The sequence below is a fragment of the Helicoverpa zea genome, chromosome 22, assembly GCF_022581195.2.
Source record: "Helicoverpa zea isolate HzStark_Cry1AcR chromosome 22, ilHelZeax1.1, whole genome shotgun sequence".
NCBI classification, from domain to species: domain Eukaryota; kingdom Metazoa; phylum Arthropoda; class Insecta; order Lepidoptera; family Noctuidae; genus Helicoverpa; species Helicoverpa zea.
In genome coordinates, this window is record NC_061473.1 from 2969703 (window position 1) to 2997273 (window position 27571).

The window sequence follows — 27571 nt, forward strand, 5'->3', positions numbered from 1 at the left end:
AAAAGTGCATTTTTTTTTTCATTTTCATTAATCTGACTAAGATTTTAAGCAGAAAGATAATAAAAAAAATGATTTTGTTGGCTGTAAGCTCATTTTAAAAACTTTCTGTCACTTTTCACAGCCACAAACATACACACAAACAACTTACATGTAATCTGAACCTACATATTACTTATCACTCAACGAGTTTTGATTAATAACATTCGTCACGCATCACCGTTTACTAGATGGAAACAACACACCTACATAATTTGGTGGACCAGCTAATGTGCCAGAAAATAGGGTCTATCTAATTGAACTGGTAAGAAATGCCACCAAAATGATCTTTTCCGTGCTTTCTTATTATGTTGACAGAGACGATAAACCCACATCCAGTTAGTAAAGTTTGCCCCTCTATGGTCTTTTGATGTCTCAGCATGCGTAGTAGACTTTTATTCGTGTTTAGAAGCTACTAATTTATTTGACAAGAACTATAGTAGCAAGAGAGAGAGACCTTTTTCTGGCAGAAATATACCAACTAAGAGCTCCCACACACTGCAAACTTTTAGCCAGCCGATAGTTTGCTTGGACACATATTAGTCAGTATGAAGATGAATGGTATGCACATTACAAAGAGCAGGTATTTAACCGGTCTCAGATCACCTGAAAACTTTGGTTGGAATCAAGATGTCCTTTTTGCAGTGTGCGGGTAGGTACTCTTAAACGTTATTCTCTTATAGTGGTCCAGATCCGCGAAAACTGGTGCATCATATTTAAGGACCTGTGGATTTGAGTGAAAAAGATCCTCCTCATACTATGTTTTACATACTTCATTTTATCTTGTGTTTTGTCCCACCCACAGCACACACATAAAATGCTCAACACACATGATCTCTATAACACGCCAGCTTCACACAGTCTGATTCCAAGTCGAACAAACTTAGAAAGTGTTACGCTCGACATCCCCTATATTCGTGATATAAAGTCATTAATACACTCATGTAAATAACGTTTATGTATTGACAGGGCGTTATTTATTAAGTACGAGTTTTCGCGCGATCGAAAGCGACAGGCCGACGACTTTGTATTTATGAATATTTATATTTTTATGAAATAAGAAGATAAGAATGTGATTATGTAAGTTTTATTAGTTTTTTTTTATCAACTTTAGTGTTTGTGATTTAAATTAAGATCACGGGTAATACACAGATTACTAATCGTTGTGCAATTCAATAATGAGTGTTTCCGACACGTAAACACTCATTGTGTCCCATCGGGCTATGAGAGTGAAGGAATAGTGAGTGCACCTGTGTCTGCGCAAATGCTCGTGCACTATAATATGTCCTGCGTAGTTGGCTAATCTACATACATGAGAACAGCCGCCGTAGCCGATAATGGGCTAGGAGGACATCATTATCAATGAGTGTTTATTTATCTGAAGAGTACCACTACATAAGCTAGTGTTTACTTACAGTTCCCAGCCCCAGTTACTGAAGTAATTTTATTTACTGAATATCACAAAGCTGAACAGTTTGTTTGTTTGAGTGCTAATCTCAGGAAATACAGTACCGATTCTTACATTGTCAGATAGCCCATTTATCGAGAGACTCAATACGCTACTTTTTAGTTTCCCTAAGACCCGGTAGCAAAATCAAGTAGCAGAATAAACATGAATCTAGCACATACGTAACAAAAGTGATTTCGCACGCCAAGATAAAATATCACTTGCCAGTGGCAATTCAAATAACATCGCTCCAAGTGCTCAAAAACTGGACAGCTATCGACGGAGTAATAAAATAATAATCACAGGATACAGTATTACGGAAGTAAAGTATAAAACAATCGTACATAAAAGTTCCTCGTGGAATTACAACAGGATTGTCGGTAGCTCTATTGAATAAAACGTAATTAGGAAAAGAGCCCGACTGCAATCGGCGAAGAAGGTAGTCCCACCAGTTATGACTAGAAGCCTCTGCGAGACTTAATATCGCTAGGCATATCGGAAATGGAGCGTAAAGGGGAATGAATTTCTTCATGATGTCAATATTAGGATAAGGGGACTACTGGATCAACTTGAAATCATTATTTCTAACATCTAACATTGGCCCAATTATTGAGGAAGACTATAGAGTAGTTTTTTACCAGGGTGCGTGGAGTAATTCCCACTAGACGTGCTGGTGCAAGCTAGTATTCGGATATGACCTAGTGGTATACCGTACCAACTTAATTGGCCATCTGTAACTACATCTTATTCACGTAAAAACCCATTTTCGTGTAGCGCTAATCAATAATAATAATCAATAACAATAATAATCAATAGCGCTAATCAATAACCTTGACCTTTACAAAATCTTTCGTCAATAAACCATTATCAATGGCTACTCAAATATTACATAAAGCTTCTTCTAATGAAAGATTCAATTCATGTGCTTTTCTTTGACGGCGTGAGTCACTATTAATTCGGTTGGTATTTCTTTAGATCTCCATGGAAGAACACTATAATTAATACTATGTAATATTATAAAGATTTTTTATTTGTACCCAAAGGCTCCGAAACATCTAAACCGATGTGAAAAACTATTTCACTGTTGGAAAGCCACACTCTTCCCGAATAATATGCTATATTTTATCCCAGTACGGGCGATATCACGGGACGCGGATGAAACCGCGAGAAACCGGCTAGTGTTACATAAAGTTTCTTCTAATAAAATATTCAATTCATGTGCTTTTCTTTGACGGCGTGAGTCACTATGTGTTAATTCGGTTGGTATTTATTTACCTCTCCATGGAAGAACACTCTATTACTCTACGTAGGTATATGCAAAGTCTTTCAGTCAGTGACCTTTAGGATATCTCACGTCATAGGGTTTGACGTCATCAAAGGCGTCTAGGAGACTAGCCGTTGTTACAGAATTGACGTGTCATTTGCGTTATGAGATGAAATCTAGATTCATATTATTATTTCATATCCATGATACTTGGCAGTTTTTTGTGAGATAAGTAGGTAATTATGTTTATAGTTTATCAAACGTGTCTCTAAAATTAGGTTTTGTTTTACAGTGTTATCATTCCGGCAACGGTATCGAACGCAATTTTGGGCCAAAAACGAGCACGTTCAAAATAATCTTCAAACTTAAATACATAGGCTATAAAGCGTACTATTTTAATGGTGAAAAATAAATAAGAAAATAACAGTATTTCCCGTAACAGATAAAAATATAAAACCAATACGTGTCGCCCTTATTCTAGAAACTCATCTACGGTTTGTAGTCATCAATGGATGTATTCACGCTACAGTAGTCTTTATTTTAATGAGGAACGCGACGAATGTCAATTAGTGCATTGAATTACTTTCAACATAAATAAAATATTTTTTTAGTAAGCTGATGCTGTCTAACCGCTGGGCATAGGCCTCCCCCATACTTGTCCCTCCCTCCCTGTAAGAAGCGTGCTATGACCAATTGAGGATAATGTCCAGGCCTGTAGTCAGTAAGAGTCTGACACTCCCTCACCGCTGCTAACCCACATCGGGAGGGTCATTTGATGATTTTTGACGTCGTTATAAAAAAAAAGGATAATGTCCAGATCGTCTCGCCAGCGCTTTCTTCATTTAACTCTAAGTCGCCTTCCATCCTCAGTGACCCATATAAAATAAAAAACGAAACATTCTTAATTTTGCCTACCCCGAAATTTCATCATGAGCAATTAACAAAATCAAATCCTGATTGAACATTATTGTCCATCTGATTGAACGGCTATTTTTTAAGACCCAGTTTTTCTCCCAAGACGTGCGTGGCAAAATCATATATCAGTAGCTCAATTATTCTGACATGAAACTGCAATGATATTCATAAGCAAATGTATGCAAGTTTTTCTCCCGAGGTGAACAAAAAGAAAGTGCGTCTGTGGTCACGCTTCAGTGTGATATATACCTACGTAATGCGATTTTCTATGTAGCTTCTGTTATTGTGGAATGGCTGACATGATTCTGTTATTGGTACTTTCTTTGGTTAGCGGTTTTGTTGGTTCAATGAAAAGCGTGTTGGGAAAATGTTATGTTATAAGTAAGAATACAGCGTAGTTTCAAACTGATTGTGGTAAAATTCGTTTGTTATCAGGCTTTGTAGTATTTTTCTGAAACCTAAATTGAGTAATAAATATTTTGAATTCTTCATTATTTAATTATTAATGAGTGCGGTTTAGGAGTGTCTACGCTATTTAAATCTCGCAAGGATCTATCTCCGTAATTCGCCCAACTAAAACTTTTCTCATAACATAAAACTGTCAGATCTTGGAATGAGACGGCTGCAGCTCCTTAGACTTAAGACACCATTCGTTAAAAATACTTAAGTAGATAATTTAATTTAAAAATAAACCGGCCAAGTGCGAGTCGGACTCGCGCACCGAGGGTTCCGTACAAATGCTGTATAGATAAAAAGTGAGTTTCGCGCCAACCGTTCAGTTTAGAACAATCATAGTTATGGTAATTTCGTGAGAGTCAAAGTAGTTAATATTTTTTATTTTATAATATAACTAAAATAGTAGGCCAGTACCTTGTAAAAGTTATTTTATTGAAGTTATTTATATACAACATTTTATAGTCATCATTCAGAAATCTGATTGAAAATAACTAATTATGTCTTAAAGGTCATGGGGCATATCTGACCCGCTTTTTAAAAAGTGGCGGACATGAATCAAAGTAGTTTTAAATCGTGGAGAATGGTATGACGTTTCTTTGAATATAAATATTTTATTAAAATTCCATGGAGACGAATGTCCAGGATCGTTTGAAAAATATAAAAGACAAGCAGTTTCAGAGGATTGTACAGGTTGCAATGCTAGTTTTTATTGTTAAAGACATTTCATAAAGAAGGAAGGTGCCAATCCGGATGACCAGGATCTGATGAGGATCTGGAAACCCTGAGAAATCGAGGGCAACTCTTGAATATTGTAGGCACGCATCGAGTCATAACCAGACATGTGAGTGTATTTTTGAGGGTATTGGTAAACAGTGAAGGTTTGGAGCTGATTTGATTATGGAGACTACAGAGAGTCAAGGGAACTCCCGAACGGTATGTTGCAACTACCACGTGTTTAGGCTTATTTTATTCGTATTGGCGAAGACTTTCCACAAAGATAGGTTTGACTGCCATTGTGGGATCGACAGCTAAGATCAGATATAGTTATGGGAACTCCTTTACAATTTATAACGTAACCTTGTGTTGGAGCTTATTTTATTTTAGGTGATGAGAATTCACTACTAACTTGGGTTAAAGCAGCCATTTCAGGAATGGGATCTTTTATTTTTGAGGGATTAATCACCTAAAGAGCCCCAGTTTCAGGTTTTTTTCGAAACCGCCTGACGACTTGTAGCTGTCGAATTGTAACAACGACTTCTAGAGAGTAGGATTCGGCGCTGCTGGCTTTACGTTTCTAGAGCCCTGACAAAAGTGTAATTCTGTCCCTTTCTTTGTTTTATAAAGTCGGCATTATTTTATTTTGTAGCATTTTACAAACAAATCCAACTTCAAACATATAAAAAAGCAACAAGAAAACAAAAGCAAGAAAGAAATTAAAAAGATGTTAGGTGCATCGGTCTAGAAGTCGGTGTCTAGAGGATGCATCTATATTTATTTAACCACCGAGATCTAGACCGATGCATATAAACAGTTTTCTTGTTGTTTTAGAAGTTGTTTTTTTTTTTTGGAAAAAGTTTTTATTTTTAACTTTTGTGAAAAGTTCTCGTCAATACGAATAATATAAGCCCAAACACGACGTAACTAAAACATACCGAGTTCTCTCGACTTTCTCACGTCTCGTCCTTTCTGATAGTTGCCCTCGATTTCTCAGGATTTCCATCATCAGATCCTGACCTGATGACAATGGAAATAAACGGCGAGTATACTCTTTCACTACAAAGAAATGATTTCTCAAATCCGTCAAACTTGGTCGTTTAAATTCCCCATTGAAATGAGGAAAATATTTGATGTTTACACCTGATTTTCTCTAGATTCCCATGGTTCACATTGATGCGACTAATGCCATAGTAAATCAGAGCCTTTATCATTATACTGTGCTATATTTCGTTCGTATCCGCCGTGGGTATGGTTTTCATACTAAGGTGCCCAATGACCTTTGAATGATTTAAAATTTTTCACAGTTTAGAGGCCATTATATTTAAGAAGTGTTTGATATGAATTTCACTTTTTATTCAAAACTTTAATATCTCTACGCGTTCATGTGAAAAAGGGTAGGTAGTAAGTTTATAATTATGAAAAAAAATATTTTATGTCATGTAAGCAAAAATAATATTTTAATATTTTATGTAACTTCAAATTTATCATTTTCGCAATTTTTCCTTTATCTGTACTATATAACGTTGCTTCGTGCCGAATTTTAAGATTCTGAGTTCACGGGAAGTACCTTGTAGGTTTTGATTCCCTAGCGTGTGACGGAAATTCGTCTAAGGTGTCGGTAAAACTGCTGTATCTTTTGATCGCGTTAACTTAGAAGTTAGATTTTTTCATTGCTTAAAGGGACAATAGACCTAGGCATTTGGTATAAATTTCAATTTGGTACCTTTATTCGTTCGTGAGAAATAAGGTAGTAAGTTTTATTTTAGTAAAATATTTTTATTATATTATTAACAAAAAAAATGAGATTTTCGCAATTTTTCCTATATTTGCATTATATAACAATGCTTCATGCCAAATTTCAAGATTCTGAGTTTACGGGAAGTACCCTGTAGGTTTTGATTCCTTTGCGAGTGTCGAGAATTTGTTGAAAATATCGACATAATCGGTTGTATCTTTTGATTGGCTTGGCTTAGAAGCTTGATATTTTCACAGCCTAAAGGGACAATAAACCCGAGTATTTCATGTGAATTTCAGCTTGATACGTCCACGCGTTCTTAAGATAAAGGGTCTTGACAGACAGACAGACAGACAGACAGACAGACAGACGGACAACAAAGTGATCCTATAAGGGTTCCGTTTTTTCCTTTCGAGGTACGGAACCCTAACAAGCTCATTTAGTTCGCAACAGCATCTGAGGACCCCACAATGATGACCGGTCTTTCGGCATACCTGTCATTGTCCAATCAGACCACTTTTTGCGTCCATCACCGTATCCGGTTAAACACACAAACTCGTATTAAATGCAGTAAAAGTAAGCGTGTAAAAATAATACAAAATATACACGGCGTGTTACTCGAGCGTGTCCAACGAGCGTATTACAAAAAGCGAAAAAAGCGAAATTATTTTTTATTTCATCATAATAAACTTCCACGTCTTATTATTAGGTATCTATGTTTATTATTTATCTCATTAACGCATCCCGACTTGTTTTATTTGAAGCGTGTTAAAGTAAATTAAAGGGTTACTTTCTAATCAAAGATCATGTCTCTCAAAATAGGGAGAGCGACAAAAGCGGTATTTAAATAACAATGAGAAGAATACAATGTTTTAAAACGGAATCAGACAAGAATAGACGCGTTGAGAAAATTCTCATGATAAGCAAATGTTTTCTTATAATTAATATAATTTATCTTATCAGTCTACGTTTATAACAGGATCATTTACGTCCTTGCGAGCATAAGACTCGATGACTGATAAGTGAAATTGCAGACAGTATGACATGATTATGCAGTCTTTTAAGAATATCGGAAAAGCGATGTCATTTTACCTATAGAAATCTTCTATAGTTTGGTGGATTAAAAGATGATCAAAACAGATTCAAGTAAAATACCTTTACATGTCCCTAGTATAGAAATTTCTACGGAGTCAGGCAAATGTGTACTTATGTGGTTCAGTTCGTTAGGACAAATCTGATATAGCAACTGCTCCCTATCATCAGCTCCGTGAGTCACAGTAGTCGCAAGCAAAACTGCCGTGCAAGAAGTCTTGGTTACACCCCCGTGCTTGGGAGGACCTGTAAACCCGTCTCAGAATGCTATTCAGAAGCAGTCATTGCAATTCCTCGTCAGCGACCGACAGGCGGATTTCAGAAAACTCTTATACCTACTTATTAGGTGATTAAACCTTGCAGCCCACTTGATAAGAAGAAGAAGAAGGCTTTTCAAATTACAATATTACAATCTAGATACTATACCGTATAGGTTCAAAGGCCTGATTGAATCAACCTCGCTCTATTTAACGTTCAGGCTTGTTATAAAAGGTTGCAATGCAGTGCAATGTAATAATGGTCTTGGTGTGAGTGAGACACACATTGCTTACTCTCTCTATCTGTCATGGCGTTTTGGTTGCGTGTTGCTCATGTGTTGCTAAAAGTTAATAAATGTGTTTTCTGAAGTTTAAGCCCATTTTTCATTTATACTTTATCTGGTTATGGGCCCAGATAATAAACTAAAACAGAACATTATAAAAGTTTAAAAGGAAAGTAAATACTGTAGTGTAAAAGTACAAAAACCGGCGAGCGTCGGCGGAAAAAATTTTGAGGTTACGTCGGGAAGGAAATTACTTGATTGAAAAAGTTCAACAAGGCAGGAGAGTCTACAGGAAGGAAGAAAATGGAGCCCATGCAGCACAATCATTTTACTATAAAACTGGAAGGTGCCAAAAATTGGAACATATGGAAATTCCAAACGTCCGTATTACTGCGTGGTCAAGGCGTCTACAATATAGTGGATGGAACTTCGGTTAAACCTGAGGATGAAGCACAACGAAATCGTTGGATAGCTCAGGATGCGAAAGCTCAAACGTTGTTGGTCACAAGAATGTCGGAAGAAGTCATGTTACATATCATTTCGTGTGAGACCTCAGCTAGTATGTGGCAGAAACTACTGAGTGTCTATGAACAGAAGTCTGAAACCAGCATCCACATACTACAACAACGTTTCTTTCAATTCAAATACGATGAAAATTCAGATATGTCCGTATTTTTATCGAAGATACAGGAGATGCAAAACCACTTGAAACAGCTCGGCGAAGCAATATCCGATAAGTTTGTTATAACGAAGATTTTGATGTCGTTACCGGAAGATTATAAGCATTTTGTCTCGGCATGGGAATCCGCTCCAGATGATAAGCAAACCTACGATAATCTAGTCGCTAGGTTGTTAATAGAAGAAGAGAGAATTAAAGAAAAAGGCGGAAGCTCGCAATCATCGGCAGCGTTTGTGGCTAAAAGAAACAACAGAAAAACTGCAAAGTGTTTTAAATGTAATAAACTAGGACATTATACAAGTGAGTGCCGATTTAATAAGACTGATGACTTTCGTAATTCCAAGAATCATCATTTGGAAGTGAGATGTTACTATTGTAATAAGCCAGGACATTTAAAAAATCAGTGCCGTTTTAGAAAGGACAAGGAAAGGAAAGGTAATGCATTCGTGGTCATGAACAAAATTAGTGAATCTGGTGCATATTTTAATAAAACAAAATGGCTGGTGGACTCGGGTGCAAGCGAACATATGTGTTGTGATTACGAACTATTTCATTCGTATTGTTCCGTAAAAGGTAAATCGGTAATTGTGGGAAACGGAACGCAAATTAGTGTCAAAGGCAGCGGACAAGTGGCTGTACAGGTATGGAACGGGAACGAATGGATCGACACTACCATAGACAACGTATTACATGTTCCCGAACTGTCAACCAATTTGTTCTCTGTGAACCGCGCAACAAGTAAAGGTTACGTTATTGTAACCGGTGAAAATGAATGCAAGTTTTATAAAAATAATATGGTGATGGCAATTGCTGAGCGTAATGGAAGCATGTACTATTTGAACTTTCGTTATCAAAATACGTCCGAAGCCAACGTTGCGGAAACAAAGCGTTCAGGTTTGCACGAATGGCACGAGAAAATGGCGCATCAAAACATGACTTATGTGAAAGAAGTGTTGAAGAATAATAAAGTTGATGTTAATAGTCAATTGTCCGACTCGGCGACATGCGAAAGTTGCATGAAGGGTAAAATTCACCGTCTGCCTTACCCTAGAAGTGAAAATGTTAGCTCCAGGACATGTGAAATAATTCATGCAGATACATGCGGACCGATGGAAGTGAGTTCTATTGGGGGTTCGAGATATTTCGTCGTGTTCAAAGATGATTTTTCAAAATACAGGGAAGTGTGTTTTGTTAAAGGAAAACATGAAATTAAACTGTGTATTAGAAATTTTATTGCTCGGGCTGAAAATGAGACTGGAAATCGAATTAAGATTTTTCGTACTGACAACGGAACTGAATTCGTAAATAACGAGGTGCGAGAAATGTTTCAGGCAAGAGGAATAGTACACCAAACATCAGTGACCTTTACTCCAGAACAAAATGGTCGAGCTGAACGTGAAAATCGTATTTTAGTAGAAGCGGCCCGTTCAATGTTATTTGCAAAAAATTTATCTACCAATCTTTGGGCAGAGGCTATAAATACAGCTGCATATGTAATTAATAGAACTGGAAAAAGCTCAGTTGATGGAAAAACTCCATATGAATTATGGTCAAACAAAACATTTGATATCAACAACCTTAAAGTGTTTGGCACTCCCGTATATGTCCATATACCAAAAGAAAAGAGGCGTAAGTGGGACCCTAAAGGTGAAAAAGGTATTTTAGTTGGTTATGGAGAGACAACTAAAGGATACAGGGTATTTTTCCCACACATGAATACTGTAGAAACAAAAAGGGATATTATTTTTGTGAAAGAAAATAAAGAACAAAAAACAGAGGCGACAATGGTGCCATGTGTATACAACCAAATAGAGGAGTCCAACCCGAATGATGCTGAGAAGGAGGATGCTGAAGTTCAAGAGCAAGTTGTTGAAGAAGGTGATAACACAGTGAATACCTTACAGAGTGATTCTGAGGGCAGCTTATATGAACCAACTGATAGTAGTGAAGGTGAACATTCTGATAATCCACCCATAAACCATGAAAACAAGCGTGTCAGAAAGCAGACTCAATTCTTTAACTGTAATAATGTTTTGGTAGAAGACTGTGAGCCTAAATCCTATGAGGAGGCTATGAGGAGTCCAGAGGCATCTGAGTGGAAGAAAGCAATCCAGAGGGAACTACAGACATTAAAAGAAAATAATACATGGACAGTGAGTGAACTACCAGGTAATCAGAAAGCAATTAGTACTAAATGGGTATTTAAAATAAAACAAAACAACAATGTCATTCAATATAAAGCTAGGTTGGTAGCACGAGGCTTTGAGCAAGAAAATGTATTAAGTTATAGTGAAATATATGCCCCCGTGGCTAAGTTGGCTACTTTTAGACTGTTTATAGCTATTGCAACAAAATTCAACTTACCTGTTTATCAAATGGACGTTACGGGTGCATTTTTGTATGGGGAAATAAATGAAAGTGTATACATCAGATTACCTGATGGAGCTTATGAAAATAACAATTGTATTGTAAAGCTAAATAAAGCCTTGTACGGTTTAAAGAAGTCTCCAAAGTACTGGAATGATAAATTAAACTCTGTGTTAATTAGAGAAGATTTTAAAAGATCTGAATGCGATCCTTGCTTGTACTCTAAGTGTAATGAAAATGAAAAGATTTATGTACTTGTTTATGTTGACGACTTGTTGATTTTTGGTAGCAATGAAAATTCTGTGTCACTTTTAAAGTCAGTATTAAAAAAGGAGTTTAAAATGAAAGATTTGGGACTGGTCTCTGATTTTTTAGGAATTAATGTAAAGCAAAATTTAGAAACTCATGTTACAGTATTATGTCAAAGAAATTATTTGGAAAATGTACTTAAGAGATTCAATATGTCTGAATGTAAACAAATTAGCACACCTATGGACCAGAATTTTAATGTAAAAGAACTTGAAAATACTAAGTGTACAACAGAAACTGAAAATGTGTGTAGACAAATAATTGGATGTTTGATGTATGCAGCTTGTGGTACCAGACCAGACATTTGTGCTACAATATCAATCTTAAGTCGATTTCAAGATAAGGCTAGTAACACGTTATTAGTAGCTTTGAAAAGAGTTCTGCGTTACATCAAACACACATTAGACTATAAATTGATTTATAAATGTAATGATGATGAGTTGGTGGGATTTTGTGATGCTGATTGGGGAGGAGACCTCACAGATAGAAAATCTACCACAGGCTACTGCTTCAAGTATGCAAACTGCTTAATTTCTTGGTGCTCAAAGAAGCAAAGCACAGTTAGTATTTCATCCACCGAGGCTGAGTATGTAGCAATGAGTATGGCAGGAGCTGAGGCATGTTGGCTGAGCAATATGTTGTGTGATTTTAATATTAAAAATGTAACTCCAGCTATCTTATTCTGTGACAATCAGTCTGCCATGGTTATTGCTAATACCAACACTGTAAAGAGATTAAAACACATAGATATTAAACATCATTTTATTAGGGAACTTATTGAGAAACAAAAAGTATGTATTAAATATGTGAAAACTGAGGAGCAAATTGCTGATATGTTGACTAAAGCTTTGAAAAATAATACACTGTTAAAATTTGTTGATATGTGTGGTTTAAAGTAACTCAAGTGCATATAATCTTGTTAGATACCTACCTATTGTTATAGTAGTTGCAAAATTTCTTTTCTCAGTAGATAATTAAGTTTAAGTTAATAGTAGATATGTATCCAGTTTATTACATTGAGAGGGGGTGTTATAAAAGGTTGCAATGCAGTGCAATGTAATAATGGTCTTGGTGTGAGTGAGACACACATTGCTTACTCTCTCTATCTGTCATGGCGTTTTGGTTGCGTGTTGCTCATGTGTTGCTAAAAGTTAATAAATGTGTTTTCTGAAGTTTAAGCCCATTTTTCATTTATACTTTATCTAGGCTCTCTTTGCCGGTTCACCGGCCTCGTACCATTCACGTACTTTCTCCGTTAATGATTTTAATAAGGTATTGTGTTTATACTTTCCGAAGAAACTGTTTGTGGTTCATTTTGTTTCGTTTTGTTGCGATTTCGCATTGCATATTGTAGATTCATCTACCTAGAGGTACATACCAACATCAGTATAGAATATTCTTGGGTTACTTCTCTACCAGAAATAGTGTATCCTATAACTTACAGGTTAAGGTACTTAATGGATTTCTTAGAATACTTCTCACTTTATGAACAAAAGATATTTCATTCGCACTATGTCGAAAGGCCTGTCGCACCTTGTCACACCTTATTGCATCAAAGTAATAAACTAAACAAATAGCATGACATTAGAATTCAATTTTACGATCCATTTCATAACATCCAATATTCCTTAGCTCTAAGTTTTGACTCGAGCAATCGATAGGCACCGTAATCGAATCGATATAAAATCTAGCTGCACTGCTAGTACCTATTGGCAATATTGTTGTAATACCTAGACTAGAGGTATATAAAAGTAATAAAAATAAAATACCAAGTGTTTCTCGCATATAATTATTTTGTTGAAAATACTAAATAAATACTACATTAAATCCGCATTACATAAGTCCTGAGCAGTCAGCTTGGTACCAGGCCAGCATAGATAAAAGCTGGCTAGATACTAGATAAGTGCAGTCCGCCCTACATTGGCTGGAGACGACCAGTCGAGACACACGGCGCCCGTGACGTCACAGAGTCTATAATAAATAAATACTGAAGGCTGAGGACAGACTTGAATTGAATGGCGAATAATTGATGAAGGTCCCAAGTTTGTGGGTGTTGGAGATTATTTCTCCTATGTCACGTAATACTCTTAGGGCCAATGTCACCTACTCAGTGATAAAAACTAAACAAAATCAATGTTCGAAAAAAAACAAAGCATCCGATGAGAACCTCTTCTTTTTTGGAAAGTCGGTAGCTTGTTCAAGAGATTATCTACAAATAATTTTCGTAAGCTTCAAGGATGTTAATGTAAATAAGCTGTCACAGATTGTTGCTATTTCCAAGACTTTGTATTACCCCGTTCTCATTCGCTCGTATTGCACGTGGGAATTGAAAAGTGTCCACTTAATGGGGTAGGCACTGTCCCATCAACACACGAGCATGCAACTGTACGTTGATAACATCACTTCTAAGAAAATTTAATTTCTCGCCGTCTCGTACAAAACTAGAAGCTCAGCTCAAGTGTAGAAAGATTGCAGATTGAGGTATCTGTAGGCAAGAAGATATTAACTAAACGGGTTGTAATAAACGCCCAGTCTGTACACAGATCTCGTTTTATTTCAATCTGCAAAAGGATCTGAAAATCAAAATCATCCTTTATTTGAAACTTCCAATTAATACTATAGACACAATCTATAAGATGGCCGCAAAACATCCTTGTTACTTGAAAGGCCATTTATAAAGCAATTTATTGAAATAAAATGCTTTGAGTTTTGAATGCGAAATGTTCGCAATTACTCGGGCAGACAGACAGTATCGTAAACTGATCTTGTTCGTCAAACAGTAATGACGGAAACAAAATTAAGGTTACATTGATGTATTTATCGATTCCAAGTTTGCTGAGGATATTGACTTCAAATATGATGGAATATATACCTTTAAAGAAGTTGAACATGGAAATGTTAACGAATGGTTTTGGCGAATAGAGTTTGAGTATGAATGTGTTGGAACTCTGTGGCAATCGATGGCTGGTATGCTACGAGACAGTGAAATAGACATAGAACTTTAAAACAAATCTGTACGAAGATGTTAATCATGAGACGCCTTGAAAATGATAGACAACGTATTGCATTTAAATCAATATTTATTATGCTATTATACGGTTGGCATCATAGTCATGTCATTGAACTTATAAATGTCTAATAACCATTTACCAAAACTGAAGAAGCCACGTCAGAAACGAGCGTGCAAGCAAAATCAATAAGTCTGAATTCATCGTGTCATAACTAAGCAGATTAGATTTGGAGCTATATAATACATATCTTCAATATGAGAACTAGTTTTCTGTGCTTATATTATTAAGTTGAAGTATGTGTTTGATTGAACATGTTAAATAGATGATCGAGGAAAGGTACAAGCAAAGTATCTTGGCGAGCGATGTAGTTCTTTCGGGACTGAATCCACTGGCTAGTTACAGCCTCTTTATCGTCCCATTGCTGGGCACAGGCCTGCTCTCACACGGAGAAGGATTGAGCATTGATCCACTGGCGCAAGACATATTTGATTAAAACTAACAACTCACGCTAAAACATAAAACAGTCCAAAAAAAACTAGATTTAAAGTGTTAACATTTTTCATTAGTCAAAGGTTAGTCAAACATGCAGGGTACATGTTAAACACACATTCTGAAGCTCATTATGTAAATAGGTTAACTGGGTATTATCATTTAAACTATTTTCAGATACTTTTGTACTACTTACAACCTTGGTGAAAATATCTTTTGGTTCCCAACAAATGTAGATAGTTATTCGTTTGCTTAAATTTAACGATAACTTCTTCCTTATTATGATAGAAACAACAGTGTTACGTTTCTTCAGGTAGGTAATTTTTAGAACCTCAGGGAGCTAAAGATATATTTTTTCATTCAAGTTGAAGCCTACGTTCGTAGGTTTTCTCCATCGAACACTCTGTATTTCAAAACGTATCGTAAACTAATCTTGCAGTTATAGAGATTGAATCCTGAGAGAAGACCCGTAGGAAGTCGTTCCTCTAATCCATATTTAATACACAAACAATAGGCCACCAGGTTTGTTTCAGTTTGTAGGTACTTAAAAAAGGCCTGTCCCCTATTGGGCACTGTTCCAATTCAGGACTGTAAGTTGCGTGTTTTCAACAGGAAACATACAAGTTTTCCGCATTAATACAAACAATAATGATAGTTCCATATGTTGTGCCAACAAAGATCGTAAAAGATAACAAAGGAAAAGTTTAATATGATTCATACGTGATGAGTAACTTTATCAGTACCTATTCAAATATAATAGAAATAATTAAGTAAAAGGTACCTACTATTGTATGACGTGTCAAAGAAGTATAGTCACGATTTTTTTACTATTTCCTCCTGGCCGCAAATTGGTTTCATGAAGCAGCATTAAAAAATGCAGTAATTACTCACTTTGTTCTTCATTCACACATTAGTTGTACAGAAAATACTTTTTTAGTGACGACAGGTAACGTAAAATTGAGCTCGCTCGTTGACATATTAGCCAATCGGGAAGAGAAAGGCTCAATCGAATGTCCCCAAGATCATTTTATGGGTTTTATGATGCCGTAAGCACTTTACAAATGCCTTTCCAAATAGTCACAAGAGACTTTTTTATTGTTGTAAGTACAACAGCAAGAATATGACCTCACTAAATCCTGATTCAAACAAAGCCACTACTATAAAATTCCAGACCACATTACCCGCAGAACTGGTGCATTGCAGGCGAAATCGGGAGCGAGCATTGTATCGCACGGGCCTTGAACCTGTGACCGCTAGAATGTTTACCTCACTGACTCATGACTCCTACGCATGCTAAGATTTTCAAACTTACATGATGCATATACAATCAAGTTGTTGATAGACGAGTTAGGTAGGAGATTTTTTGCAGTCTGCAGATGAACATTTTATCGGATCAATAAAATTTGGAGGATCATCAATATCAGGTATTATAGTTGGTGCTAATATATATCGATTTAGCCTAACTGTTTGCAAATACTTCCTCTATTGAAGAAGGTTCTAAGAGAATACAACTCTTACATCCGCAAAGCAAGAATTTTCGGAAAACAACTCAATAAGCAGTGAAAAGGCAACTCAATAAAATATCTCACACATAAACAAATGTTCTTTTCTAAACATCTGTCGAATTAATTCACAGATGTTTGCCCACTAGTAAAAATTAATTGGCAATAAAGAAATAAACACTAAGTTTTTAAGTGGATTATTTAAACATTATGTTTTCTAGGAAACCCGGAATCCAGGTTTTCATTTGAGATACTATCTCCCACTTAATTAGCTGAACGCGTGGATGCAAATGACCATGATGGCTGACTTAGGGAGTTTTACGTTCAGCAGTTCTTCATGACTATTTTTACAGCGCATTCCCCTCCTTTCTTCTACTAACAGAAACCTCGCTACAATCCTTGTATGTATTACAAGTATACTTACATCCAACATATTTAGCCCAAGCATATCCTATTACAAAATTTTCGAAGCTTAAACCGAAACCACAAAAGCTACCGCGATCGCTAGCGCAGGCATATTGATTTTAACTACAGATAGTCTGCTTAGTGACTGGGACAACACGCCTTACTGTTTATTGATTCGGAGCCAAAAATACGGGGCTGGCTTCACTGAACCGTCTGGATTAAAAGGTTATGTCTGCATAGACTAAGTTATTTAGGAGTCTAAAGTTAGGGAATCCTCGTCAACCGTGGAAAAAGTGGAATCTCTTTTGTAACTGGTCTGAAATGTAAAATGCTGATAAAGTGAGGAGCAATCTCGAATGTTCCAGACACCAAAGAGTAAAACGAAAGAATTGGTTGGTAAACCTTTGTACTCTAACTATCTATCCCTTTCGGTAATTGAAAAAAGGGGAGCCGAAGTCTGAAAGAAAGCGTAAGCGTTGCCAAAAATACGTTTGATGTATCTGCAAACTAAATCGCCTAACAAGAAGTATTGTAAAAACATTTTCATATTTATTATGGAACAAACCGTCTCGTTATGTAAACATCCAGACATGTAGATGAAACTGTATGTATTTGAATTTCAAACTTCCATATATTCATGTGGCTATTGAATTGCTAAAGTCGCGACAGCTAATGTAGTGTCCAAAACTTTATTTCATGGTAAACAATTTTTGTCTACGCTAAAATCACTTTTAGAATCTACCTCTATAATGAGAGAGACTCGATCTTTTTATTCCTTAGCTAGAGAAGCCGAAGTTTAATGACTACCACCTATTTTTCTAAGCTTAGTTTATTTAATCAATTAGTCAGCACTCCCACATAATCCGAGGGAGACAAAGCGCAAGGGCTGTATATCGTACTTTGAGAGTAATGAGAAGACGAGTCCCGATGTTTCTTTATATTATTAACCTTATCAAGGAACACTACTTTTCTCTGAAAGAAAGCTTTAAAATGTTCAGTCTCATTCGTAAATTATATTTGTCCACAAAACTAAATTGTCTACTGCCACTACAATCGATTTCAGCAACCTACTACAAAAATGTAACTTTAACTACCAGTTTCTTTGACCTCTACTCAAAGGGTAAGTTAACGTCTACGTCCACCATTTCTCCTTTCAGTTCAAATAACAAGTTATTCAGCTTCACTCTCCGTGAAATAAAAGAAAACATCTGCACTGGATGTTTTCATTTATTGAGCTCAGAATAGGGTTGTGTTTTATGGCTCGTCTTTTTCACACTTTGTGACTTTCTTTTTTTGTGATTTTTGCAATTAACAAAATACTTTCAAATATACCAATAGTCTTACCTCCATAAATAAACAATACATAGGAGTCACCACTTTTGGATGCCTATATATATATTTTCACTAAGCCAACCCTAGTGCTTCAGAGTGCAACCAAGACGGCAGTACAACAGTACAATGGGTTTACAGGAAATTCCCAGCCCATGAGTCAGGTGCAAACACCTGAACAAAGGCAGCTGAGTTTACATATTTATTTAACACTACAGTCTTAAGACGATGAATAGCACAAACTTGTGAGGAAAGTAATGAAAGATCATTTGAAGGTGTTTGCTTTCTTGCTAAGTAAGGAACGGATGGGGATTGTGTGGGAACAATGGATCTTAATAATTTAAAATAGAGGCTAAACTGAAAGGCTTAAAGAATTCTGAAATTGAAAGAATAAACTCGGCAGATGCTATCGACAATCAGTATCTTCAAGGCGTGAAGTCCTTTTAAAGATTTAATAGTAAGTATTAGATTCGTAACTCGAGACCTACTTATAAAAGCATTAGAATAAGAATAATATGAGTCAACTGAGGAATAGAAAGTTCTAGAGCTATTATACAAAGGGCTTCATGACTAGCACAGTTTTGCTAAGCTTCAATGCTTACGCACAGTATCGACTCAATTGCTTTTCAAGAGGTTTTGCGTCATTGCAATAAGAAGCAATTTACTTCATCGTCTTCAAGTGGCTTACATAAAAAAATATTATAAACATACTTCATTCGTTCTACAGTAAGCTCTTAGACTTAGGGTCAATTCCCACTGAAAGAGCAGCGGCCGGCAGCGGCCGGCAGCGGCCGTAATTGCAAGGGATTGAGCGCGAGCGCGGCGGGCCGCGCGGCGCCGCGCGGCGCCGCACCGCGCCGCGCTCTTACATTTTCCGTGCTCTTACGGCCGCTGCCGGCCGCTGCTCTTTCAGTGGGAATTGACCCTTAGACTCTTGCTAGAATCGCGTGCAAAAATCTACATACGCTCAGTTACATTCAATGAAGATTTTCTTGAAAAATAATTCTTTGAAATTATTTCGCATTGAGTGTAAAAACTCATCTAGATTTCATATATGCAACACATGCCAAGAATTTGTATGCCTGAAGTAAATAAGTCCCATAAGAAGCTACTGACTATTCGAATTTTCACCTAGAACTGTATAACGTTAACATAACAAAACCACTAAAAGGAGAAAACAGCATGTATTATCGTACCTGCCCTACATAAAAACAATGCCCAAAAACACAAGAAAAGTACAAATGTATGTTCATGCAAATTGAAACCCAAGTTAAAGTATTCCATCTGCATAGGCCGGTGGAATGTTAAGGAGTTCATTGTCCTCCAAAATTGGTACCATTAGTGGCATCCTCTTCATTCTGGTTGTAAAACCTGCGTAAATAAGAGACATGTCACCGTTGTTTTACGGAGTTCGGTTAATTTATTGGCCGGGCTGAAGTTGTGGGTGGTGCGAGACGCGTCAATGCGAACGGTAGTCGTCATGTGGTGCTGAATTTTTCATCTGGATGTTACGAGCTTTTTGTAGGTGAGGATGAAGGGTTTACTTCGGCAATTCGTAGAATTGCAATATTCTCTCTGTCCCTCTGTAAAAGCTGTTCGATGAATTTTTTTTTTGGGTATCCTCAAAAAGTCCGAAGTTTATTCTACCTGCCATAACCTTTCCTTTATCCTCTCATAATAATTCACCAAAACATAAAAATGCCCTTTACGACGTTTACAACTATATAACAAGAAAACATAAACAACTGATATCATAACACTCATCCATCGACAAAGAAAACAGAGATAACCCGCGCACTACATCAAAGTAGGTTGTAATCTATTATAACCTACTTAATTATTTATGGTTGCCCTTAGATGTAATCTGTGGATAGCGCCGCAACGCCATGATTGATCTATCCGAACAGTAATTGATAAAATTAATTAAATACTTGGTATTTATTCTAATGCCTTCTTAATCTAGTGTTAGCAATTAAGTCGGAGTTAGTATTCATACTTACCAATCTGTCAAAGATTAGTCTTTCCACAGGTCATTTTGTTCTCCATGGAAATCAATCGTCATAAGCATTTGATGTCTTTAATACTTAAGTGAACAGCTTTAAAGCGCTTTTACTGTATCGTAAAGTTAAATCTGGACTTACTTTTGATGCTCGATACTCGATTATGAAGTTATACAGTAGGACGTCCACCAACGAGGTGGACAGACGACCTTATAAAGGTCGCCGGAAGACGCTGGATGCAGGTCGCTTCCAACAGGTATCTGTGGAGATCAAAGGGGGAGGCCTATGTTCAGCAGTGGACGTCCTATGGCTGAGATGATGATGATGACTTGATTATGGCAATAAGGTTGGTACCTTTTTGGTTAATAATGACGTTTGAAGTTTGGATCAATCGATTCCACTTATCGATAACGATTATTTTTATCTCAATGATACCGATGTAATCGGCAGTAAGAATCGAAATGTTAAACCGATTGTACTTAGTTAAAACGTCGAAATTTATTAATTTAAGTTACCAAGTTAACCGTTAACCGGTAGTTTGTCTCCTGAATACGTTATCTTAATATCGCTGATGTTAATCAGAGATTTATTGCTTCAAAGAAACGAGCGATTCAAATCTGCATGAATGGCGAACTTTTAAGAGTATTCAGGTGGACATGATTGATCGGTACTAGATATACTTACTTAAGCGGAGTCAATTGAATTAAACACTGCTATAATTTATTGAGATCAAGTTATGTTTATAAAAACTATTTGAAAAGGAGTCATGTATTTATTATGGGTACTGACTGAACACGCATGCTCAGAGCGGTGTTCGTGGGCAATTTCCCCCAGCTTGGAGCAGCTTGGAGGAGGTCTTTACCCAGCAGTGGATTTAATTCTAATTTTTCTTCTCAACTTCGCTCTATCTGTGAAATTACTGTCGGACGACTGGACTTCTAAATTGTGATTAATATGAAACCCTATTTGCAAAGGTACTAACCCACATTTACACTGGCGTGCAAACATATTTGCCGTCTCACGGTCGCTAGGGAAATCGGTGGCGCTCTAGGCTTCTCCGAGTGATTAATTTGTGCTGCATTGCATATGTCTACAGTGTAATTTAAATTATTTGTCCCAGTTTAGGTTATCCTGTCTTTTATTTATCGTTATAATTGATATGAGTCCTTATTTTCTCATTTGACGACCTCTATGGCGCAATGGTCACCAAGCCGGACTGCCGAATCTGAGGTCCCGGGTTCGATTCCCGGTTCGGTCGACATTCGTGTGATGAGCATGCTTGTTGGCCGAGGTCTGGGTGTTACAATATGTATTTATAAATATGTATATGTGTAGCTATATGTAGTTTATCAGTTGTGTTAGCACCCATAACACAAGTTAATTAATAACTTACCATGGGGCTAACCAACCGTGTGTGAAAAGGTGTCCCGAAATTATTTAAAAAAAAAATTTGCAAGTTTCTAGTAAGGATTTAAAAGTATCCTTAAAAAAAAAGTTAAAATCATTGTGATTGTTATTTCAAATTGTTTGTTCCAAAAGGTTTTTATGTAAGTAATCCAGAAGAATCATTTAAAAATCACCAACTAATGTTTAAAAGTAAAAATTGTAACAAATTCTATCTATGCGAGAAATAAAAGGCTTTTTATTTTTATTTATTTATTATTTGTAATCCAGAAGAGAAATCTTGTATTTGCCCTAGGATATGGCAGAGTTCAGTACTCAAGTGAGGATTTTTACTAGCCCCTTAAGAAGCAATGGTCTACTACAGCGACCTAGGTTGTATTTCATAACGTTATTTGCCTGAAGAGCAAATAAAAAACGCTTACTTTACAGGCAACCTAATCAACATTCTAAAACCTGCTAATTGCTTTGCAAAATTGAATATTCAAAAGTTGGCTGACATTCACTATGAAGTGACTGATAAATATTGACATCACGCAATCAATTATAAAATTAGCCATTACACAATCTTCGATCAGACGGTTTTTTTTGTCCTCGAGTGTAATTTAAGAATAAATTAACGGTACCATCTAAGTATTCATAAAAAGTGATTGATTATTTGAAGGCTCGCGGTTTTACAGTAAAATTGTAAATTAACAAAGAAATAACTACTTATCTAAGTGTTCGAACTATTTTTCATAAAATACGATCATGAAATAAGACAGTAAGTAGTAGCAAAGAAACTTTGGAACCACGATTCTAACTAGCAGGTAGTCCACTCAGTGAAAAACTAAAAATATTAATGATCTCTTTTGTTCATGTCAACGAAACATTATCCGTTCATCGACTTACCTCATATTTAAATAATTTATCATCTAAATTATCTGCACAAACATCGAAATAGTTCAACATACCTATTTGTGCAAAACAACCAGTTTTGTGTGTAAATTAATTAATTTGGTAAATTGCGACAGTTCTGCGCAACCAGTTAAAAACCTGTATGTGCTCTACTATTTAAATATTAATTAAACGACTTTCTCACGTAAGGCTAGGAAGTTAGAATTAATTGTCGCTAAGTATTATTTAATTTTACGATGAACTTATTAGATAAACCAACGAGTTTGCTTAGGATTTTATTACAAACTAGACAGATATTTAAACGTCAGATATGTTATGGGTGCTTCGTAAAAAAACATTATGAAATATTATTTTAATATCTGTAGTTCCTTGCTATTGATATTATCTTCTCGCTTCATAATAAGTTGGAATTTTATTATTTTATTTAACACTTCTTGCACATGATGTACAGTGGCGGACTAAACGCTTGAGGCGTTCTCTACCAGTCTGCTTCTCCTGTTTGACAATATTTTTTAAAGTAAATAATATTGTAATCTATTAAACAAATAATAATATCGTAGGTTCAATATTATTCTTACAAACATCGCCACATTCTATCCCTAAAATCACACAGCGCATTCCGAGAAATATATTTATTTCTACCAAATTCCCATTACAGTACCAATCTAGCAATATTTCATTTTGCTTCCAGCCTCTGCTTTCCTAGGAAATATATTTTTCAGTGCAATCCCAGAGATAAAATTTATTTCAGCCGAGAAGAGGCACGAAGTGGGCTTATTACGTGAACTCGGATTCATTCAGGTTTTTAATTGGCATCTGTGAAATTCAGGCTGAATTTTGTTACGCCCGTTGGTCAAATGTTTCATTCAAAAATTAAAAAAAAAAACTGACTTCAACTATGAACTAAGAAGCCAAACGTGAGATAATCGCGCTCAAACAAACAGGTCAAACTGAGAACCTCCTTTTTTGAAGTCGTTTAGAAAAAGATGAATGGTTTGTATGCTACTGGCTCCCTACTGCTTGCGACCTTATAAGGGGTAGATAAGCAAACATCTAGCACTAATAAGCCATTATCTTATTAGCTGCGTAGTCGTTGACACTTTAGTCGAGTAACTTCAATGGCAATCGATATCTCGAATGAGATAACTCTAATGGAACTAATACTCCATTATAAAGACTCAACAACAGTTATAACGCCGTGAATTTGTTAAATGTAATGTAGTATCGATTTGATAAATCGATTCGATTTAGCGAATCTAATCGAGTCACGATTAAGCTAAGCTGCTCGAAGATGGTACTTTTGTAAAAGCAATGAAATAACAGAAGTGGAATCTTAAACACCAGTAGCGTGGACATCGAAAGTATTTCGGCATGGAGCGTGTCAAAAATAATGGCTACCGTGTTGCAAACAGAAAAAACAACAAGATTCATGAATAATTTCCGTAATAAAAGTTACTGTAATCCGCTTAAGTAATATCCGATGAAAGTCTCATTTAGTACTTCCGAAAGTAGGTTTATTTAGCCAATAGCTCTTTGCGAACCAACCTCTCTCTTTCTTTCATAATTTCATAAACGTTGAGTATTATATTTTATAGGCGAATAAAACCGATTAATGATTGCATCGGTCTTCATAATTAAAAGTAAATAAAAACGCTTCGTACAAGAAAATTAAAACCAATAGCAATCTGAATAAGATCTTCAGATGGACAAACTGGCCATTACTTATTGGACCTTGATGGAACCGATTGTCAACAACTTAATGAAATATCGACTACAATGGAGAAAGCCGGATATCGGCTTTAAAAATAAAAACATAAGTTCAAATTACTGCAACACCCAAGTAAGTTCTCGAATTAAACATCGATTGTTTTTTTTCGAGTCGTTAATCGATTCAAATTCGATTTGGGGTCTTAGATAAACAAAAGTTAGGAAGCGTTTTAGCACCTCTTTGTTTTGTGTTAGTTTTCGAAGAACTAAAACAAAAGCGAGTTTCGGGCGTTTAGTGAAGATAATTTTGTTTTAAATGAAACCGAAGGCCGTTTACGTTATCAGTAAAGGTGTTAAGTATGATTTAGTTTAATTACGGAACTCTTTTTGAAAGGACCTGTTTTTAGCGAATTTTTGTTTTGTGATGAGGGAAGACAAAGTGACTCCTTACTTTGTATCGTGATGAAGGATAGTTGAGGATTTTAGAAAGATCAGTGAAACTAATTTGTCCCATTTAACGAAATGACGACCAACTGTCTGGCATCAGCAAACTGACACACAAAACAAACTAATATAGTAACCTTTGCGACTCATTTCGGAAATTTAAATTTAGAACGATGTTCACGCCGGTAACAATCGTCAGTTGTTCGCGAGAAAAGGAACGACAGCCGGAGTTTTAATGGGCAAAATGAAACAGTATAACCAGGTATGCGGAAAAGGGAACAGGGGAACTTATAGGGCACAGTTATTATTCTTCTATCGCGAACAAACACCTGCCTGCAATGCTATTAAGTAACGGTTTAATAGTCGCTTCGTTCATATTGATAACGTGGCTATGCAATAAATTTCGTGCTGGTATTAAAGTAGGAGCTGGCTGACAGGTACACGCCGGATGCCATCGTTAATTAAGCAGCTGATGAGATAGGGTACGTGTGCTGAAGCTAGAGCAGGACCTCCTTAATAGTTTGATTGAATATGAAGGTGATTAGGTAGGTAATAGGTATCTGACTGAACGGCCCACTATGCTATGGTAAATTTGCAAGGTTTTACTCCTAATTTTGCACGTGTAAATAAGGGGATACCACGCTACTGGCCTTTTGACTATTAGGTACATGTAAAATGTGCAGATAGATTTATCTATTTTTTTATGAAATTCGAATGGGTAGGTTATTATGGGCGGGGGGGCTAAGGACCACCATGGCTGAGGACTTCTGGAACTTTTATATTTAGTACGTAATTTTGATCAGTTTAATTCTAAGCAACGGAAACAGAAGTAGTTGTTACAAGTTAAGTAAAAAAAAAGCCAGTCAGTGTCACAGTGACTGCTCAATGGTGCGTCAGTACAAAAGCATCGTCACTCGAAGAGTTTCTTTTGATCTATCCCAGAAACAATGAAAAACACCACATGTTACTTTGTACATAAGTTATAGAATAAACGCTTTGTTTTAAATAGTAATGCGATTGTCTTTTGTTTAACGTTGTTGGTTTTGCCTACCTACTTTTGTGTATTATATTTTTTTTAGATGGAGTTACTTATAAGAGAGGATTTAAAAATCTTGGTAGGTTCTAGGTAGGTACAAAGGCACCTGCATTAAAGCCATAATAAATAAGTAGAGGACTACAAGTACATGCGTCCGTAGATAATTTTGAAGAACCTAGGTATTAAGTTAATCAGGTAAGTGGTCCTAATAATCAGGTTTTTATCAACTTTACCTACAGTACAATAAGTACTACGTACTACTAAGTACATTTTTAAGTACTGGAAGTATTTGAGTATCTATAACATACCTACGTAGGTACCTACAGGATAAGAATGAATAAGCCTACTAGACTACAGGACTTCCCAGGCGTGATTTAAGCGGGGACTGCACGCACTGCCTCACAAAAACATTGAATTCAATTGTGACAAAATATCATGCTGTGTGAACTAGGCATTACAAGACCGACACGATCCCGCGCTAGACTATACCTATCGGTTAGTGTCCCCTTTCTATTTCCTGGTGTGACACAGATGCGTCAAACATACCTAGGTATGTAAATAAATGATAAAGTGCCAAAAGATATCCACTATCGAAAGTACCTATGTACCTATTTATAACAAAGTACCCACGTTGACAAAAGAAAAAAAAACATGGGAATCTTTGCATGCTGGTAAAGCCGGTGGCAGAATAAAAATAATACCATAACTTTATGAAGTAGGTACCGCCATGGGAAAGTCGCATGAAAGGGGATTCTCCGATGTACGTAGCTATACATTTAACGCTAGACAAAAACCGGTGCGATAACGATGTTTGTACCTACAATGAAAAATAAAATACTAACACTAAAAACATACTACATTCAGACGAAAGTGAAAACCTAGGTATGCGAGGCCGTTCAGAGCCGTGATCACGCGAAAAAAAAACTAAGTTAAGCTAGGCGATCTGAAACATTGACGCGAAAGTAAACAGATAATGTAATAAGAGGTAACTCCACATTTTATCGAGTTCACACTGCAAACATTAATCTTAGCTGTCGTTATTATCGCACTCCACGATAACGTGACCCGATTATGCGTAAAATAATGATTAAAAAAGCATTCATTAGCACCGGAATGTACGTCCCGTATGTTATCCCGAGAAGGGGGAGGTGACCAACCTGCTATCCTTAGAACTGCACGGTCGGCCGGGTCCAACTGCAGAATGGACAAAGGTTTGTCCTTCGCCCATTCCTTCAAGCTGAAATCGTTCTCAAATTCCATTTTTCTGTCATCCAAAACACAAAGTCTCGCGCGAACTCTCGCACATACTTGAATCGATCACAATTCACAACACTATCGTCGAATTATGCACATAACGAACATGATATACACTTTAATACGAGCAAATAACAAGTAAACAAAACGTTACGTTCATTGTAAAATGAAAATCGATAAACGCTAGCAAGGATAAGGCAGCAAGTGCGTATCCGTCGGCCGAAAGATACACTGGTATTATTCACTGTTATGCAACACTTAAACAATAATAACTAAGCAGTTACTAAAACAAATGCAAAATCGATTATAAAGGAACTCCGGTTCTAAGGACGGAGTAACAACAAACTGTTTAGAGGTTATCAAAGCCGCCAAAGCATCATACACCGAACCGGCGGGCAGACATGATGCGACTGCCTAGTTCTTTCAACCGCCGCTTCAAGGCGTTGATATCGCTCAGCTGTTTTCACGCATGCTCACACTGTATATAACGCGACTAAATTAAAGATACTATTTATCTCTGCTTCTTTTGCATCACATG

The 27571-nt window shown here is 36.4% G+C and overlaps 1 protein-coding gene across 1 annotated transcript in view; it reads right to left on the reverse strand.

Moving 5' to 3' along the window:
- LOC124641568 (microtubule-actin cross-linking factor 1) overlaps nucleotides 1-27432 on the reverse strand; it is a 319179-nt gene extending 291747 nt beyond the window's left edge. The window contains exon 1 of the mRNA XM_047179691.1: nucleotides 26937-27432. Coding sequence (XP_047035647.1) covers nucleotides 26937-27039 — 103 coding nt within the window. The 5' untranslated portion in view covers nucleotides 27040-27432. The remainder of the gene's footprint in view (nucleotides 1-26936) is intronic.
- Nucleotides 27433-27571: the final 139 nt, after the last annotated feature.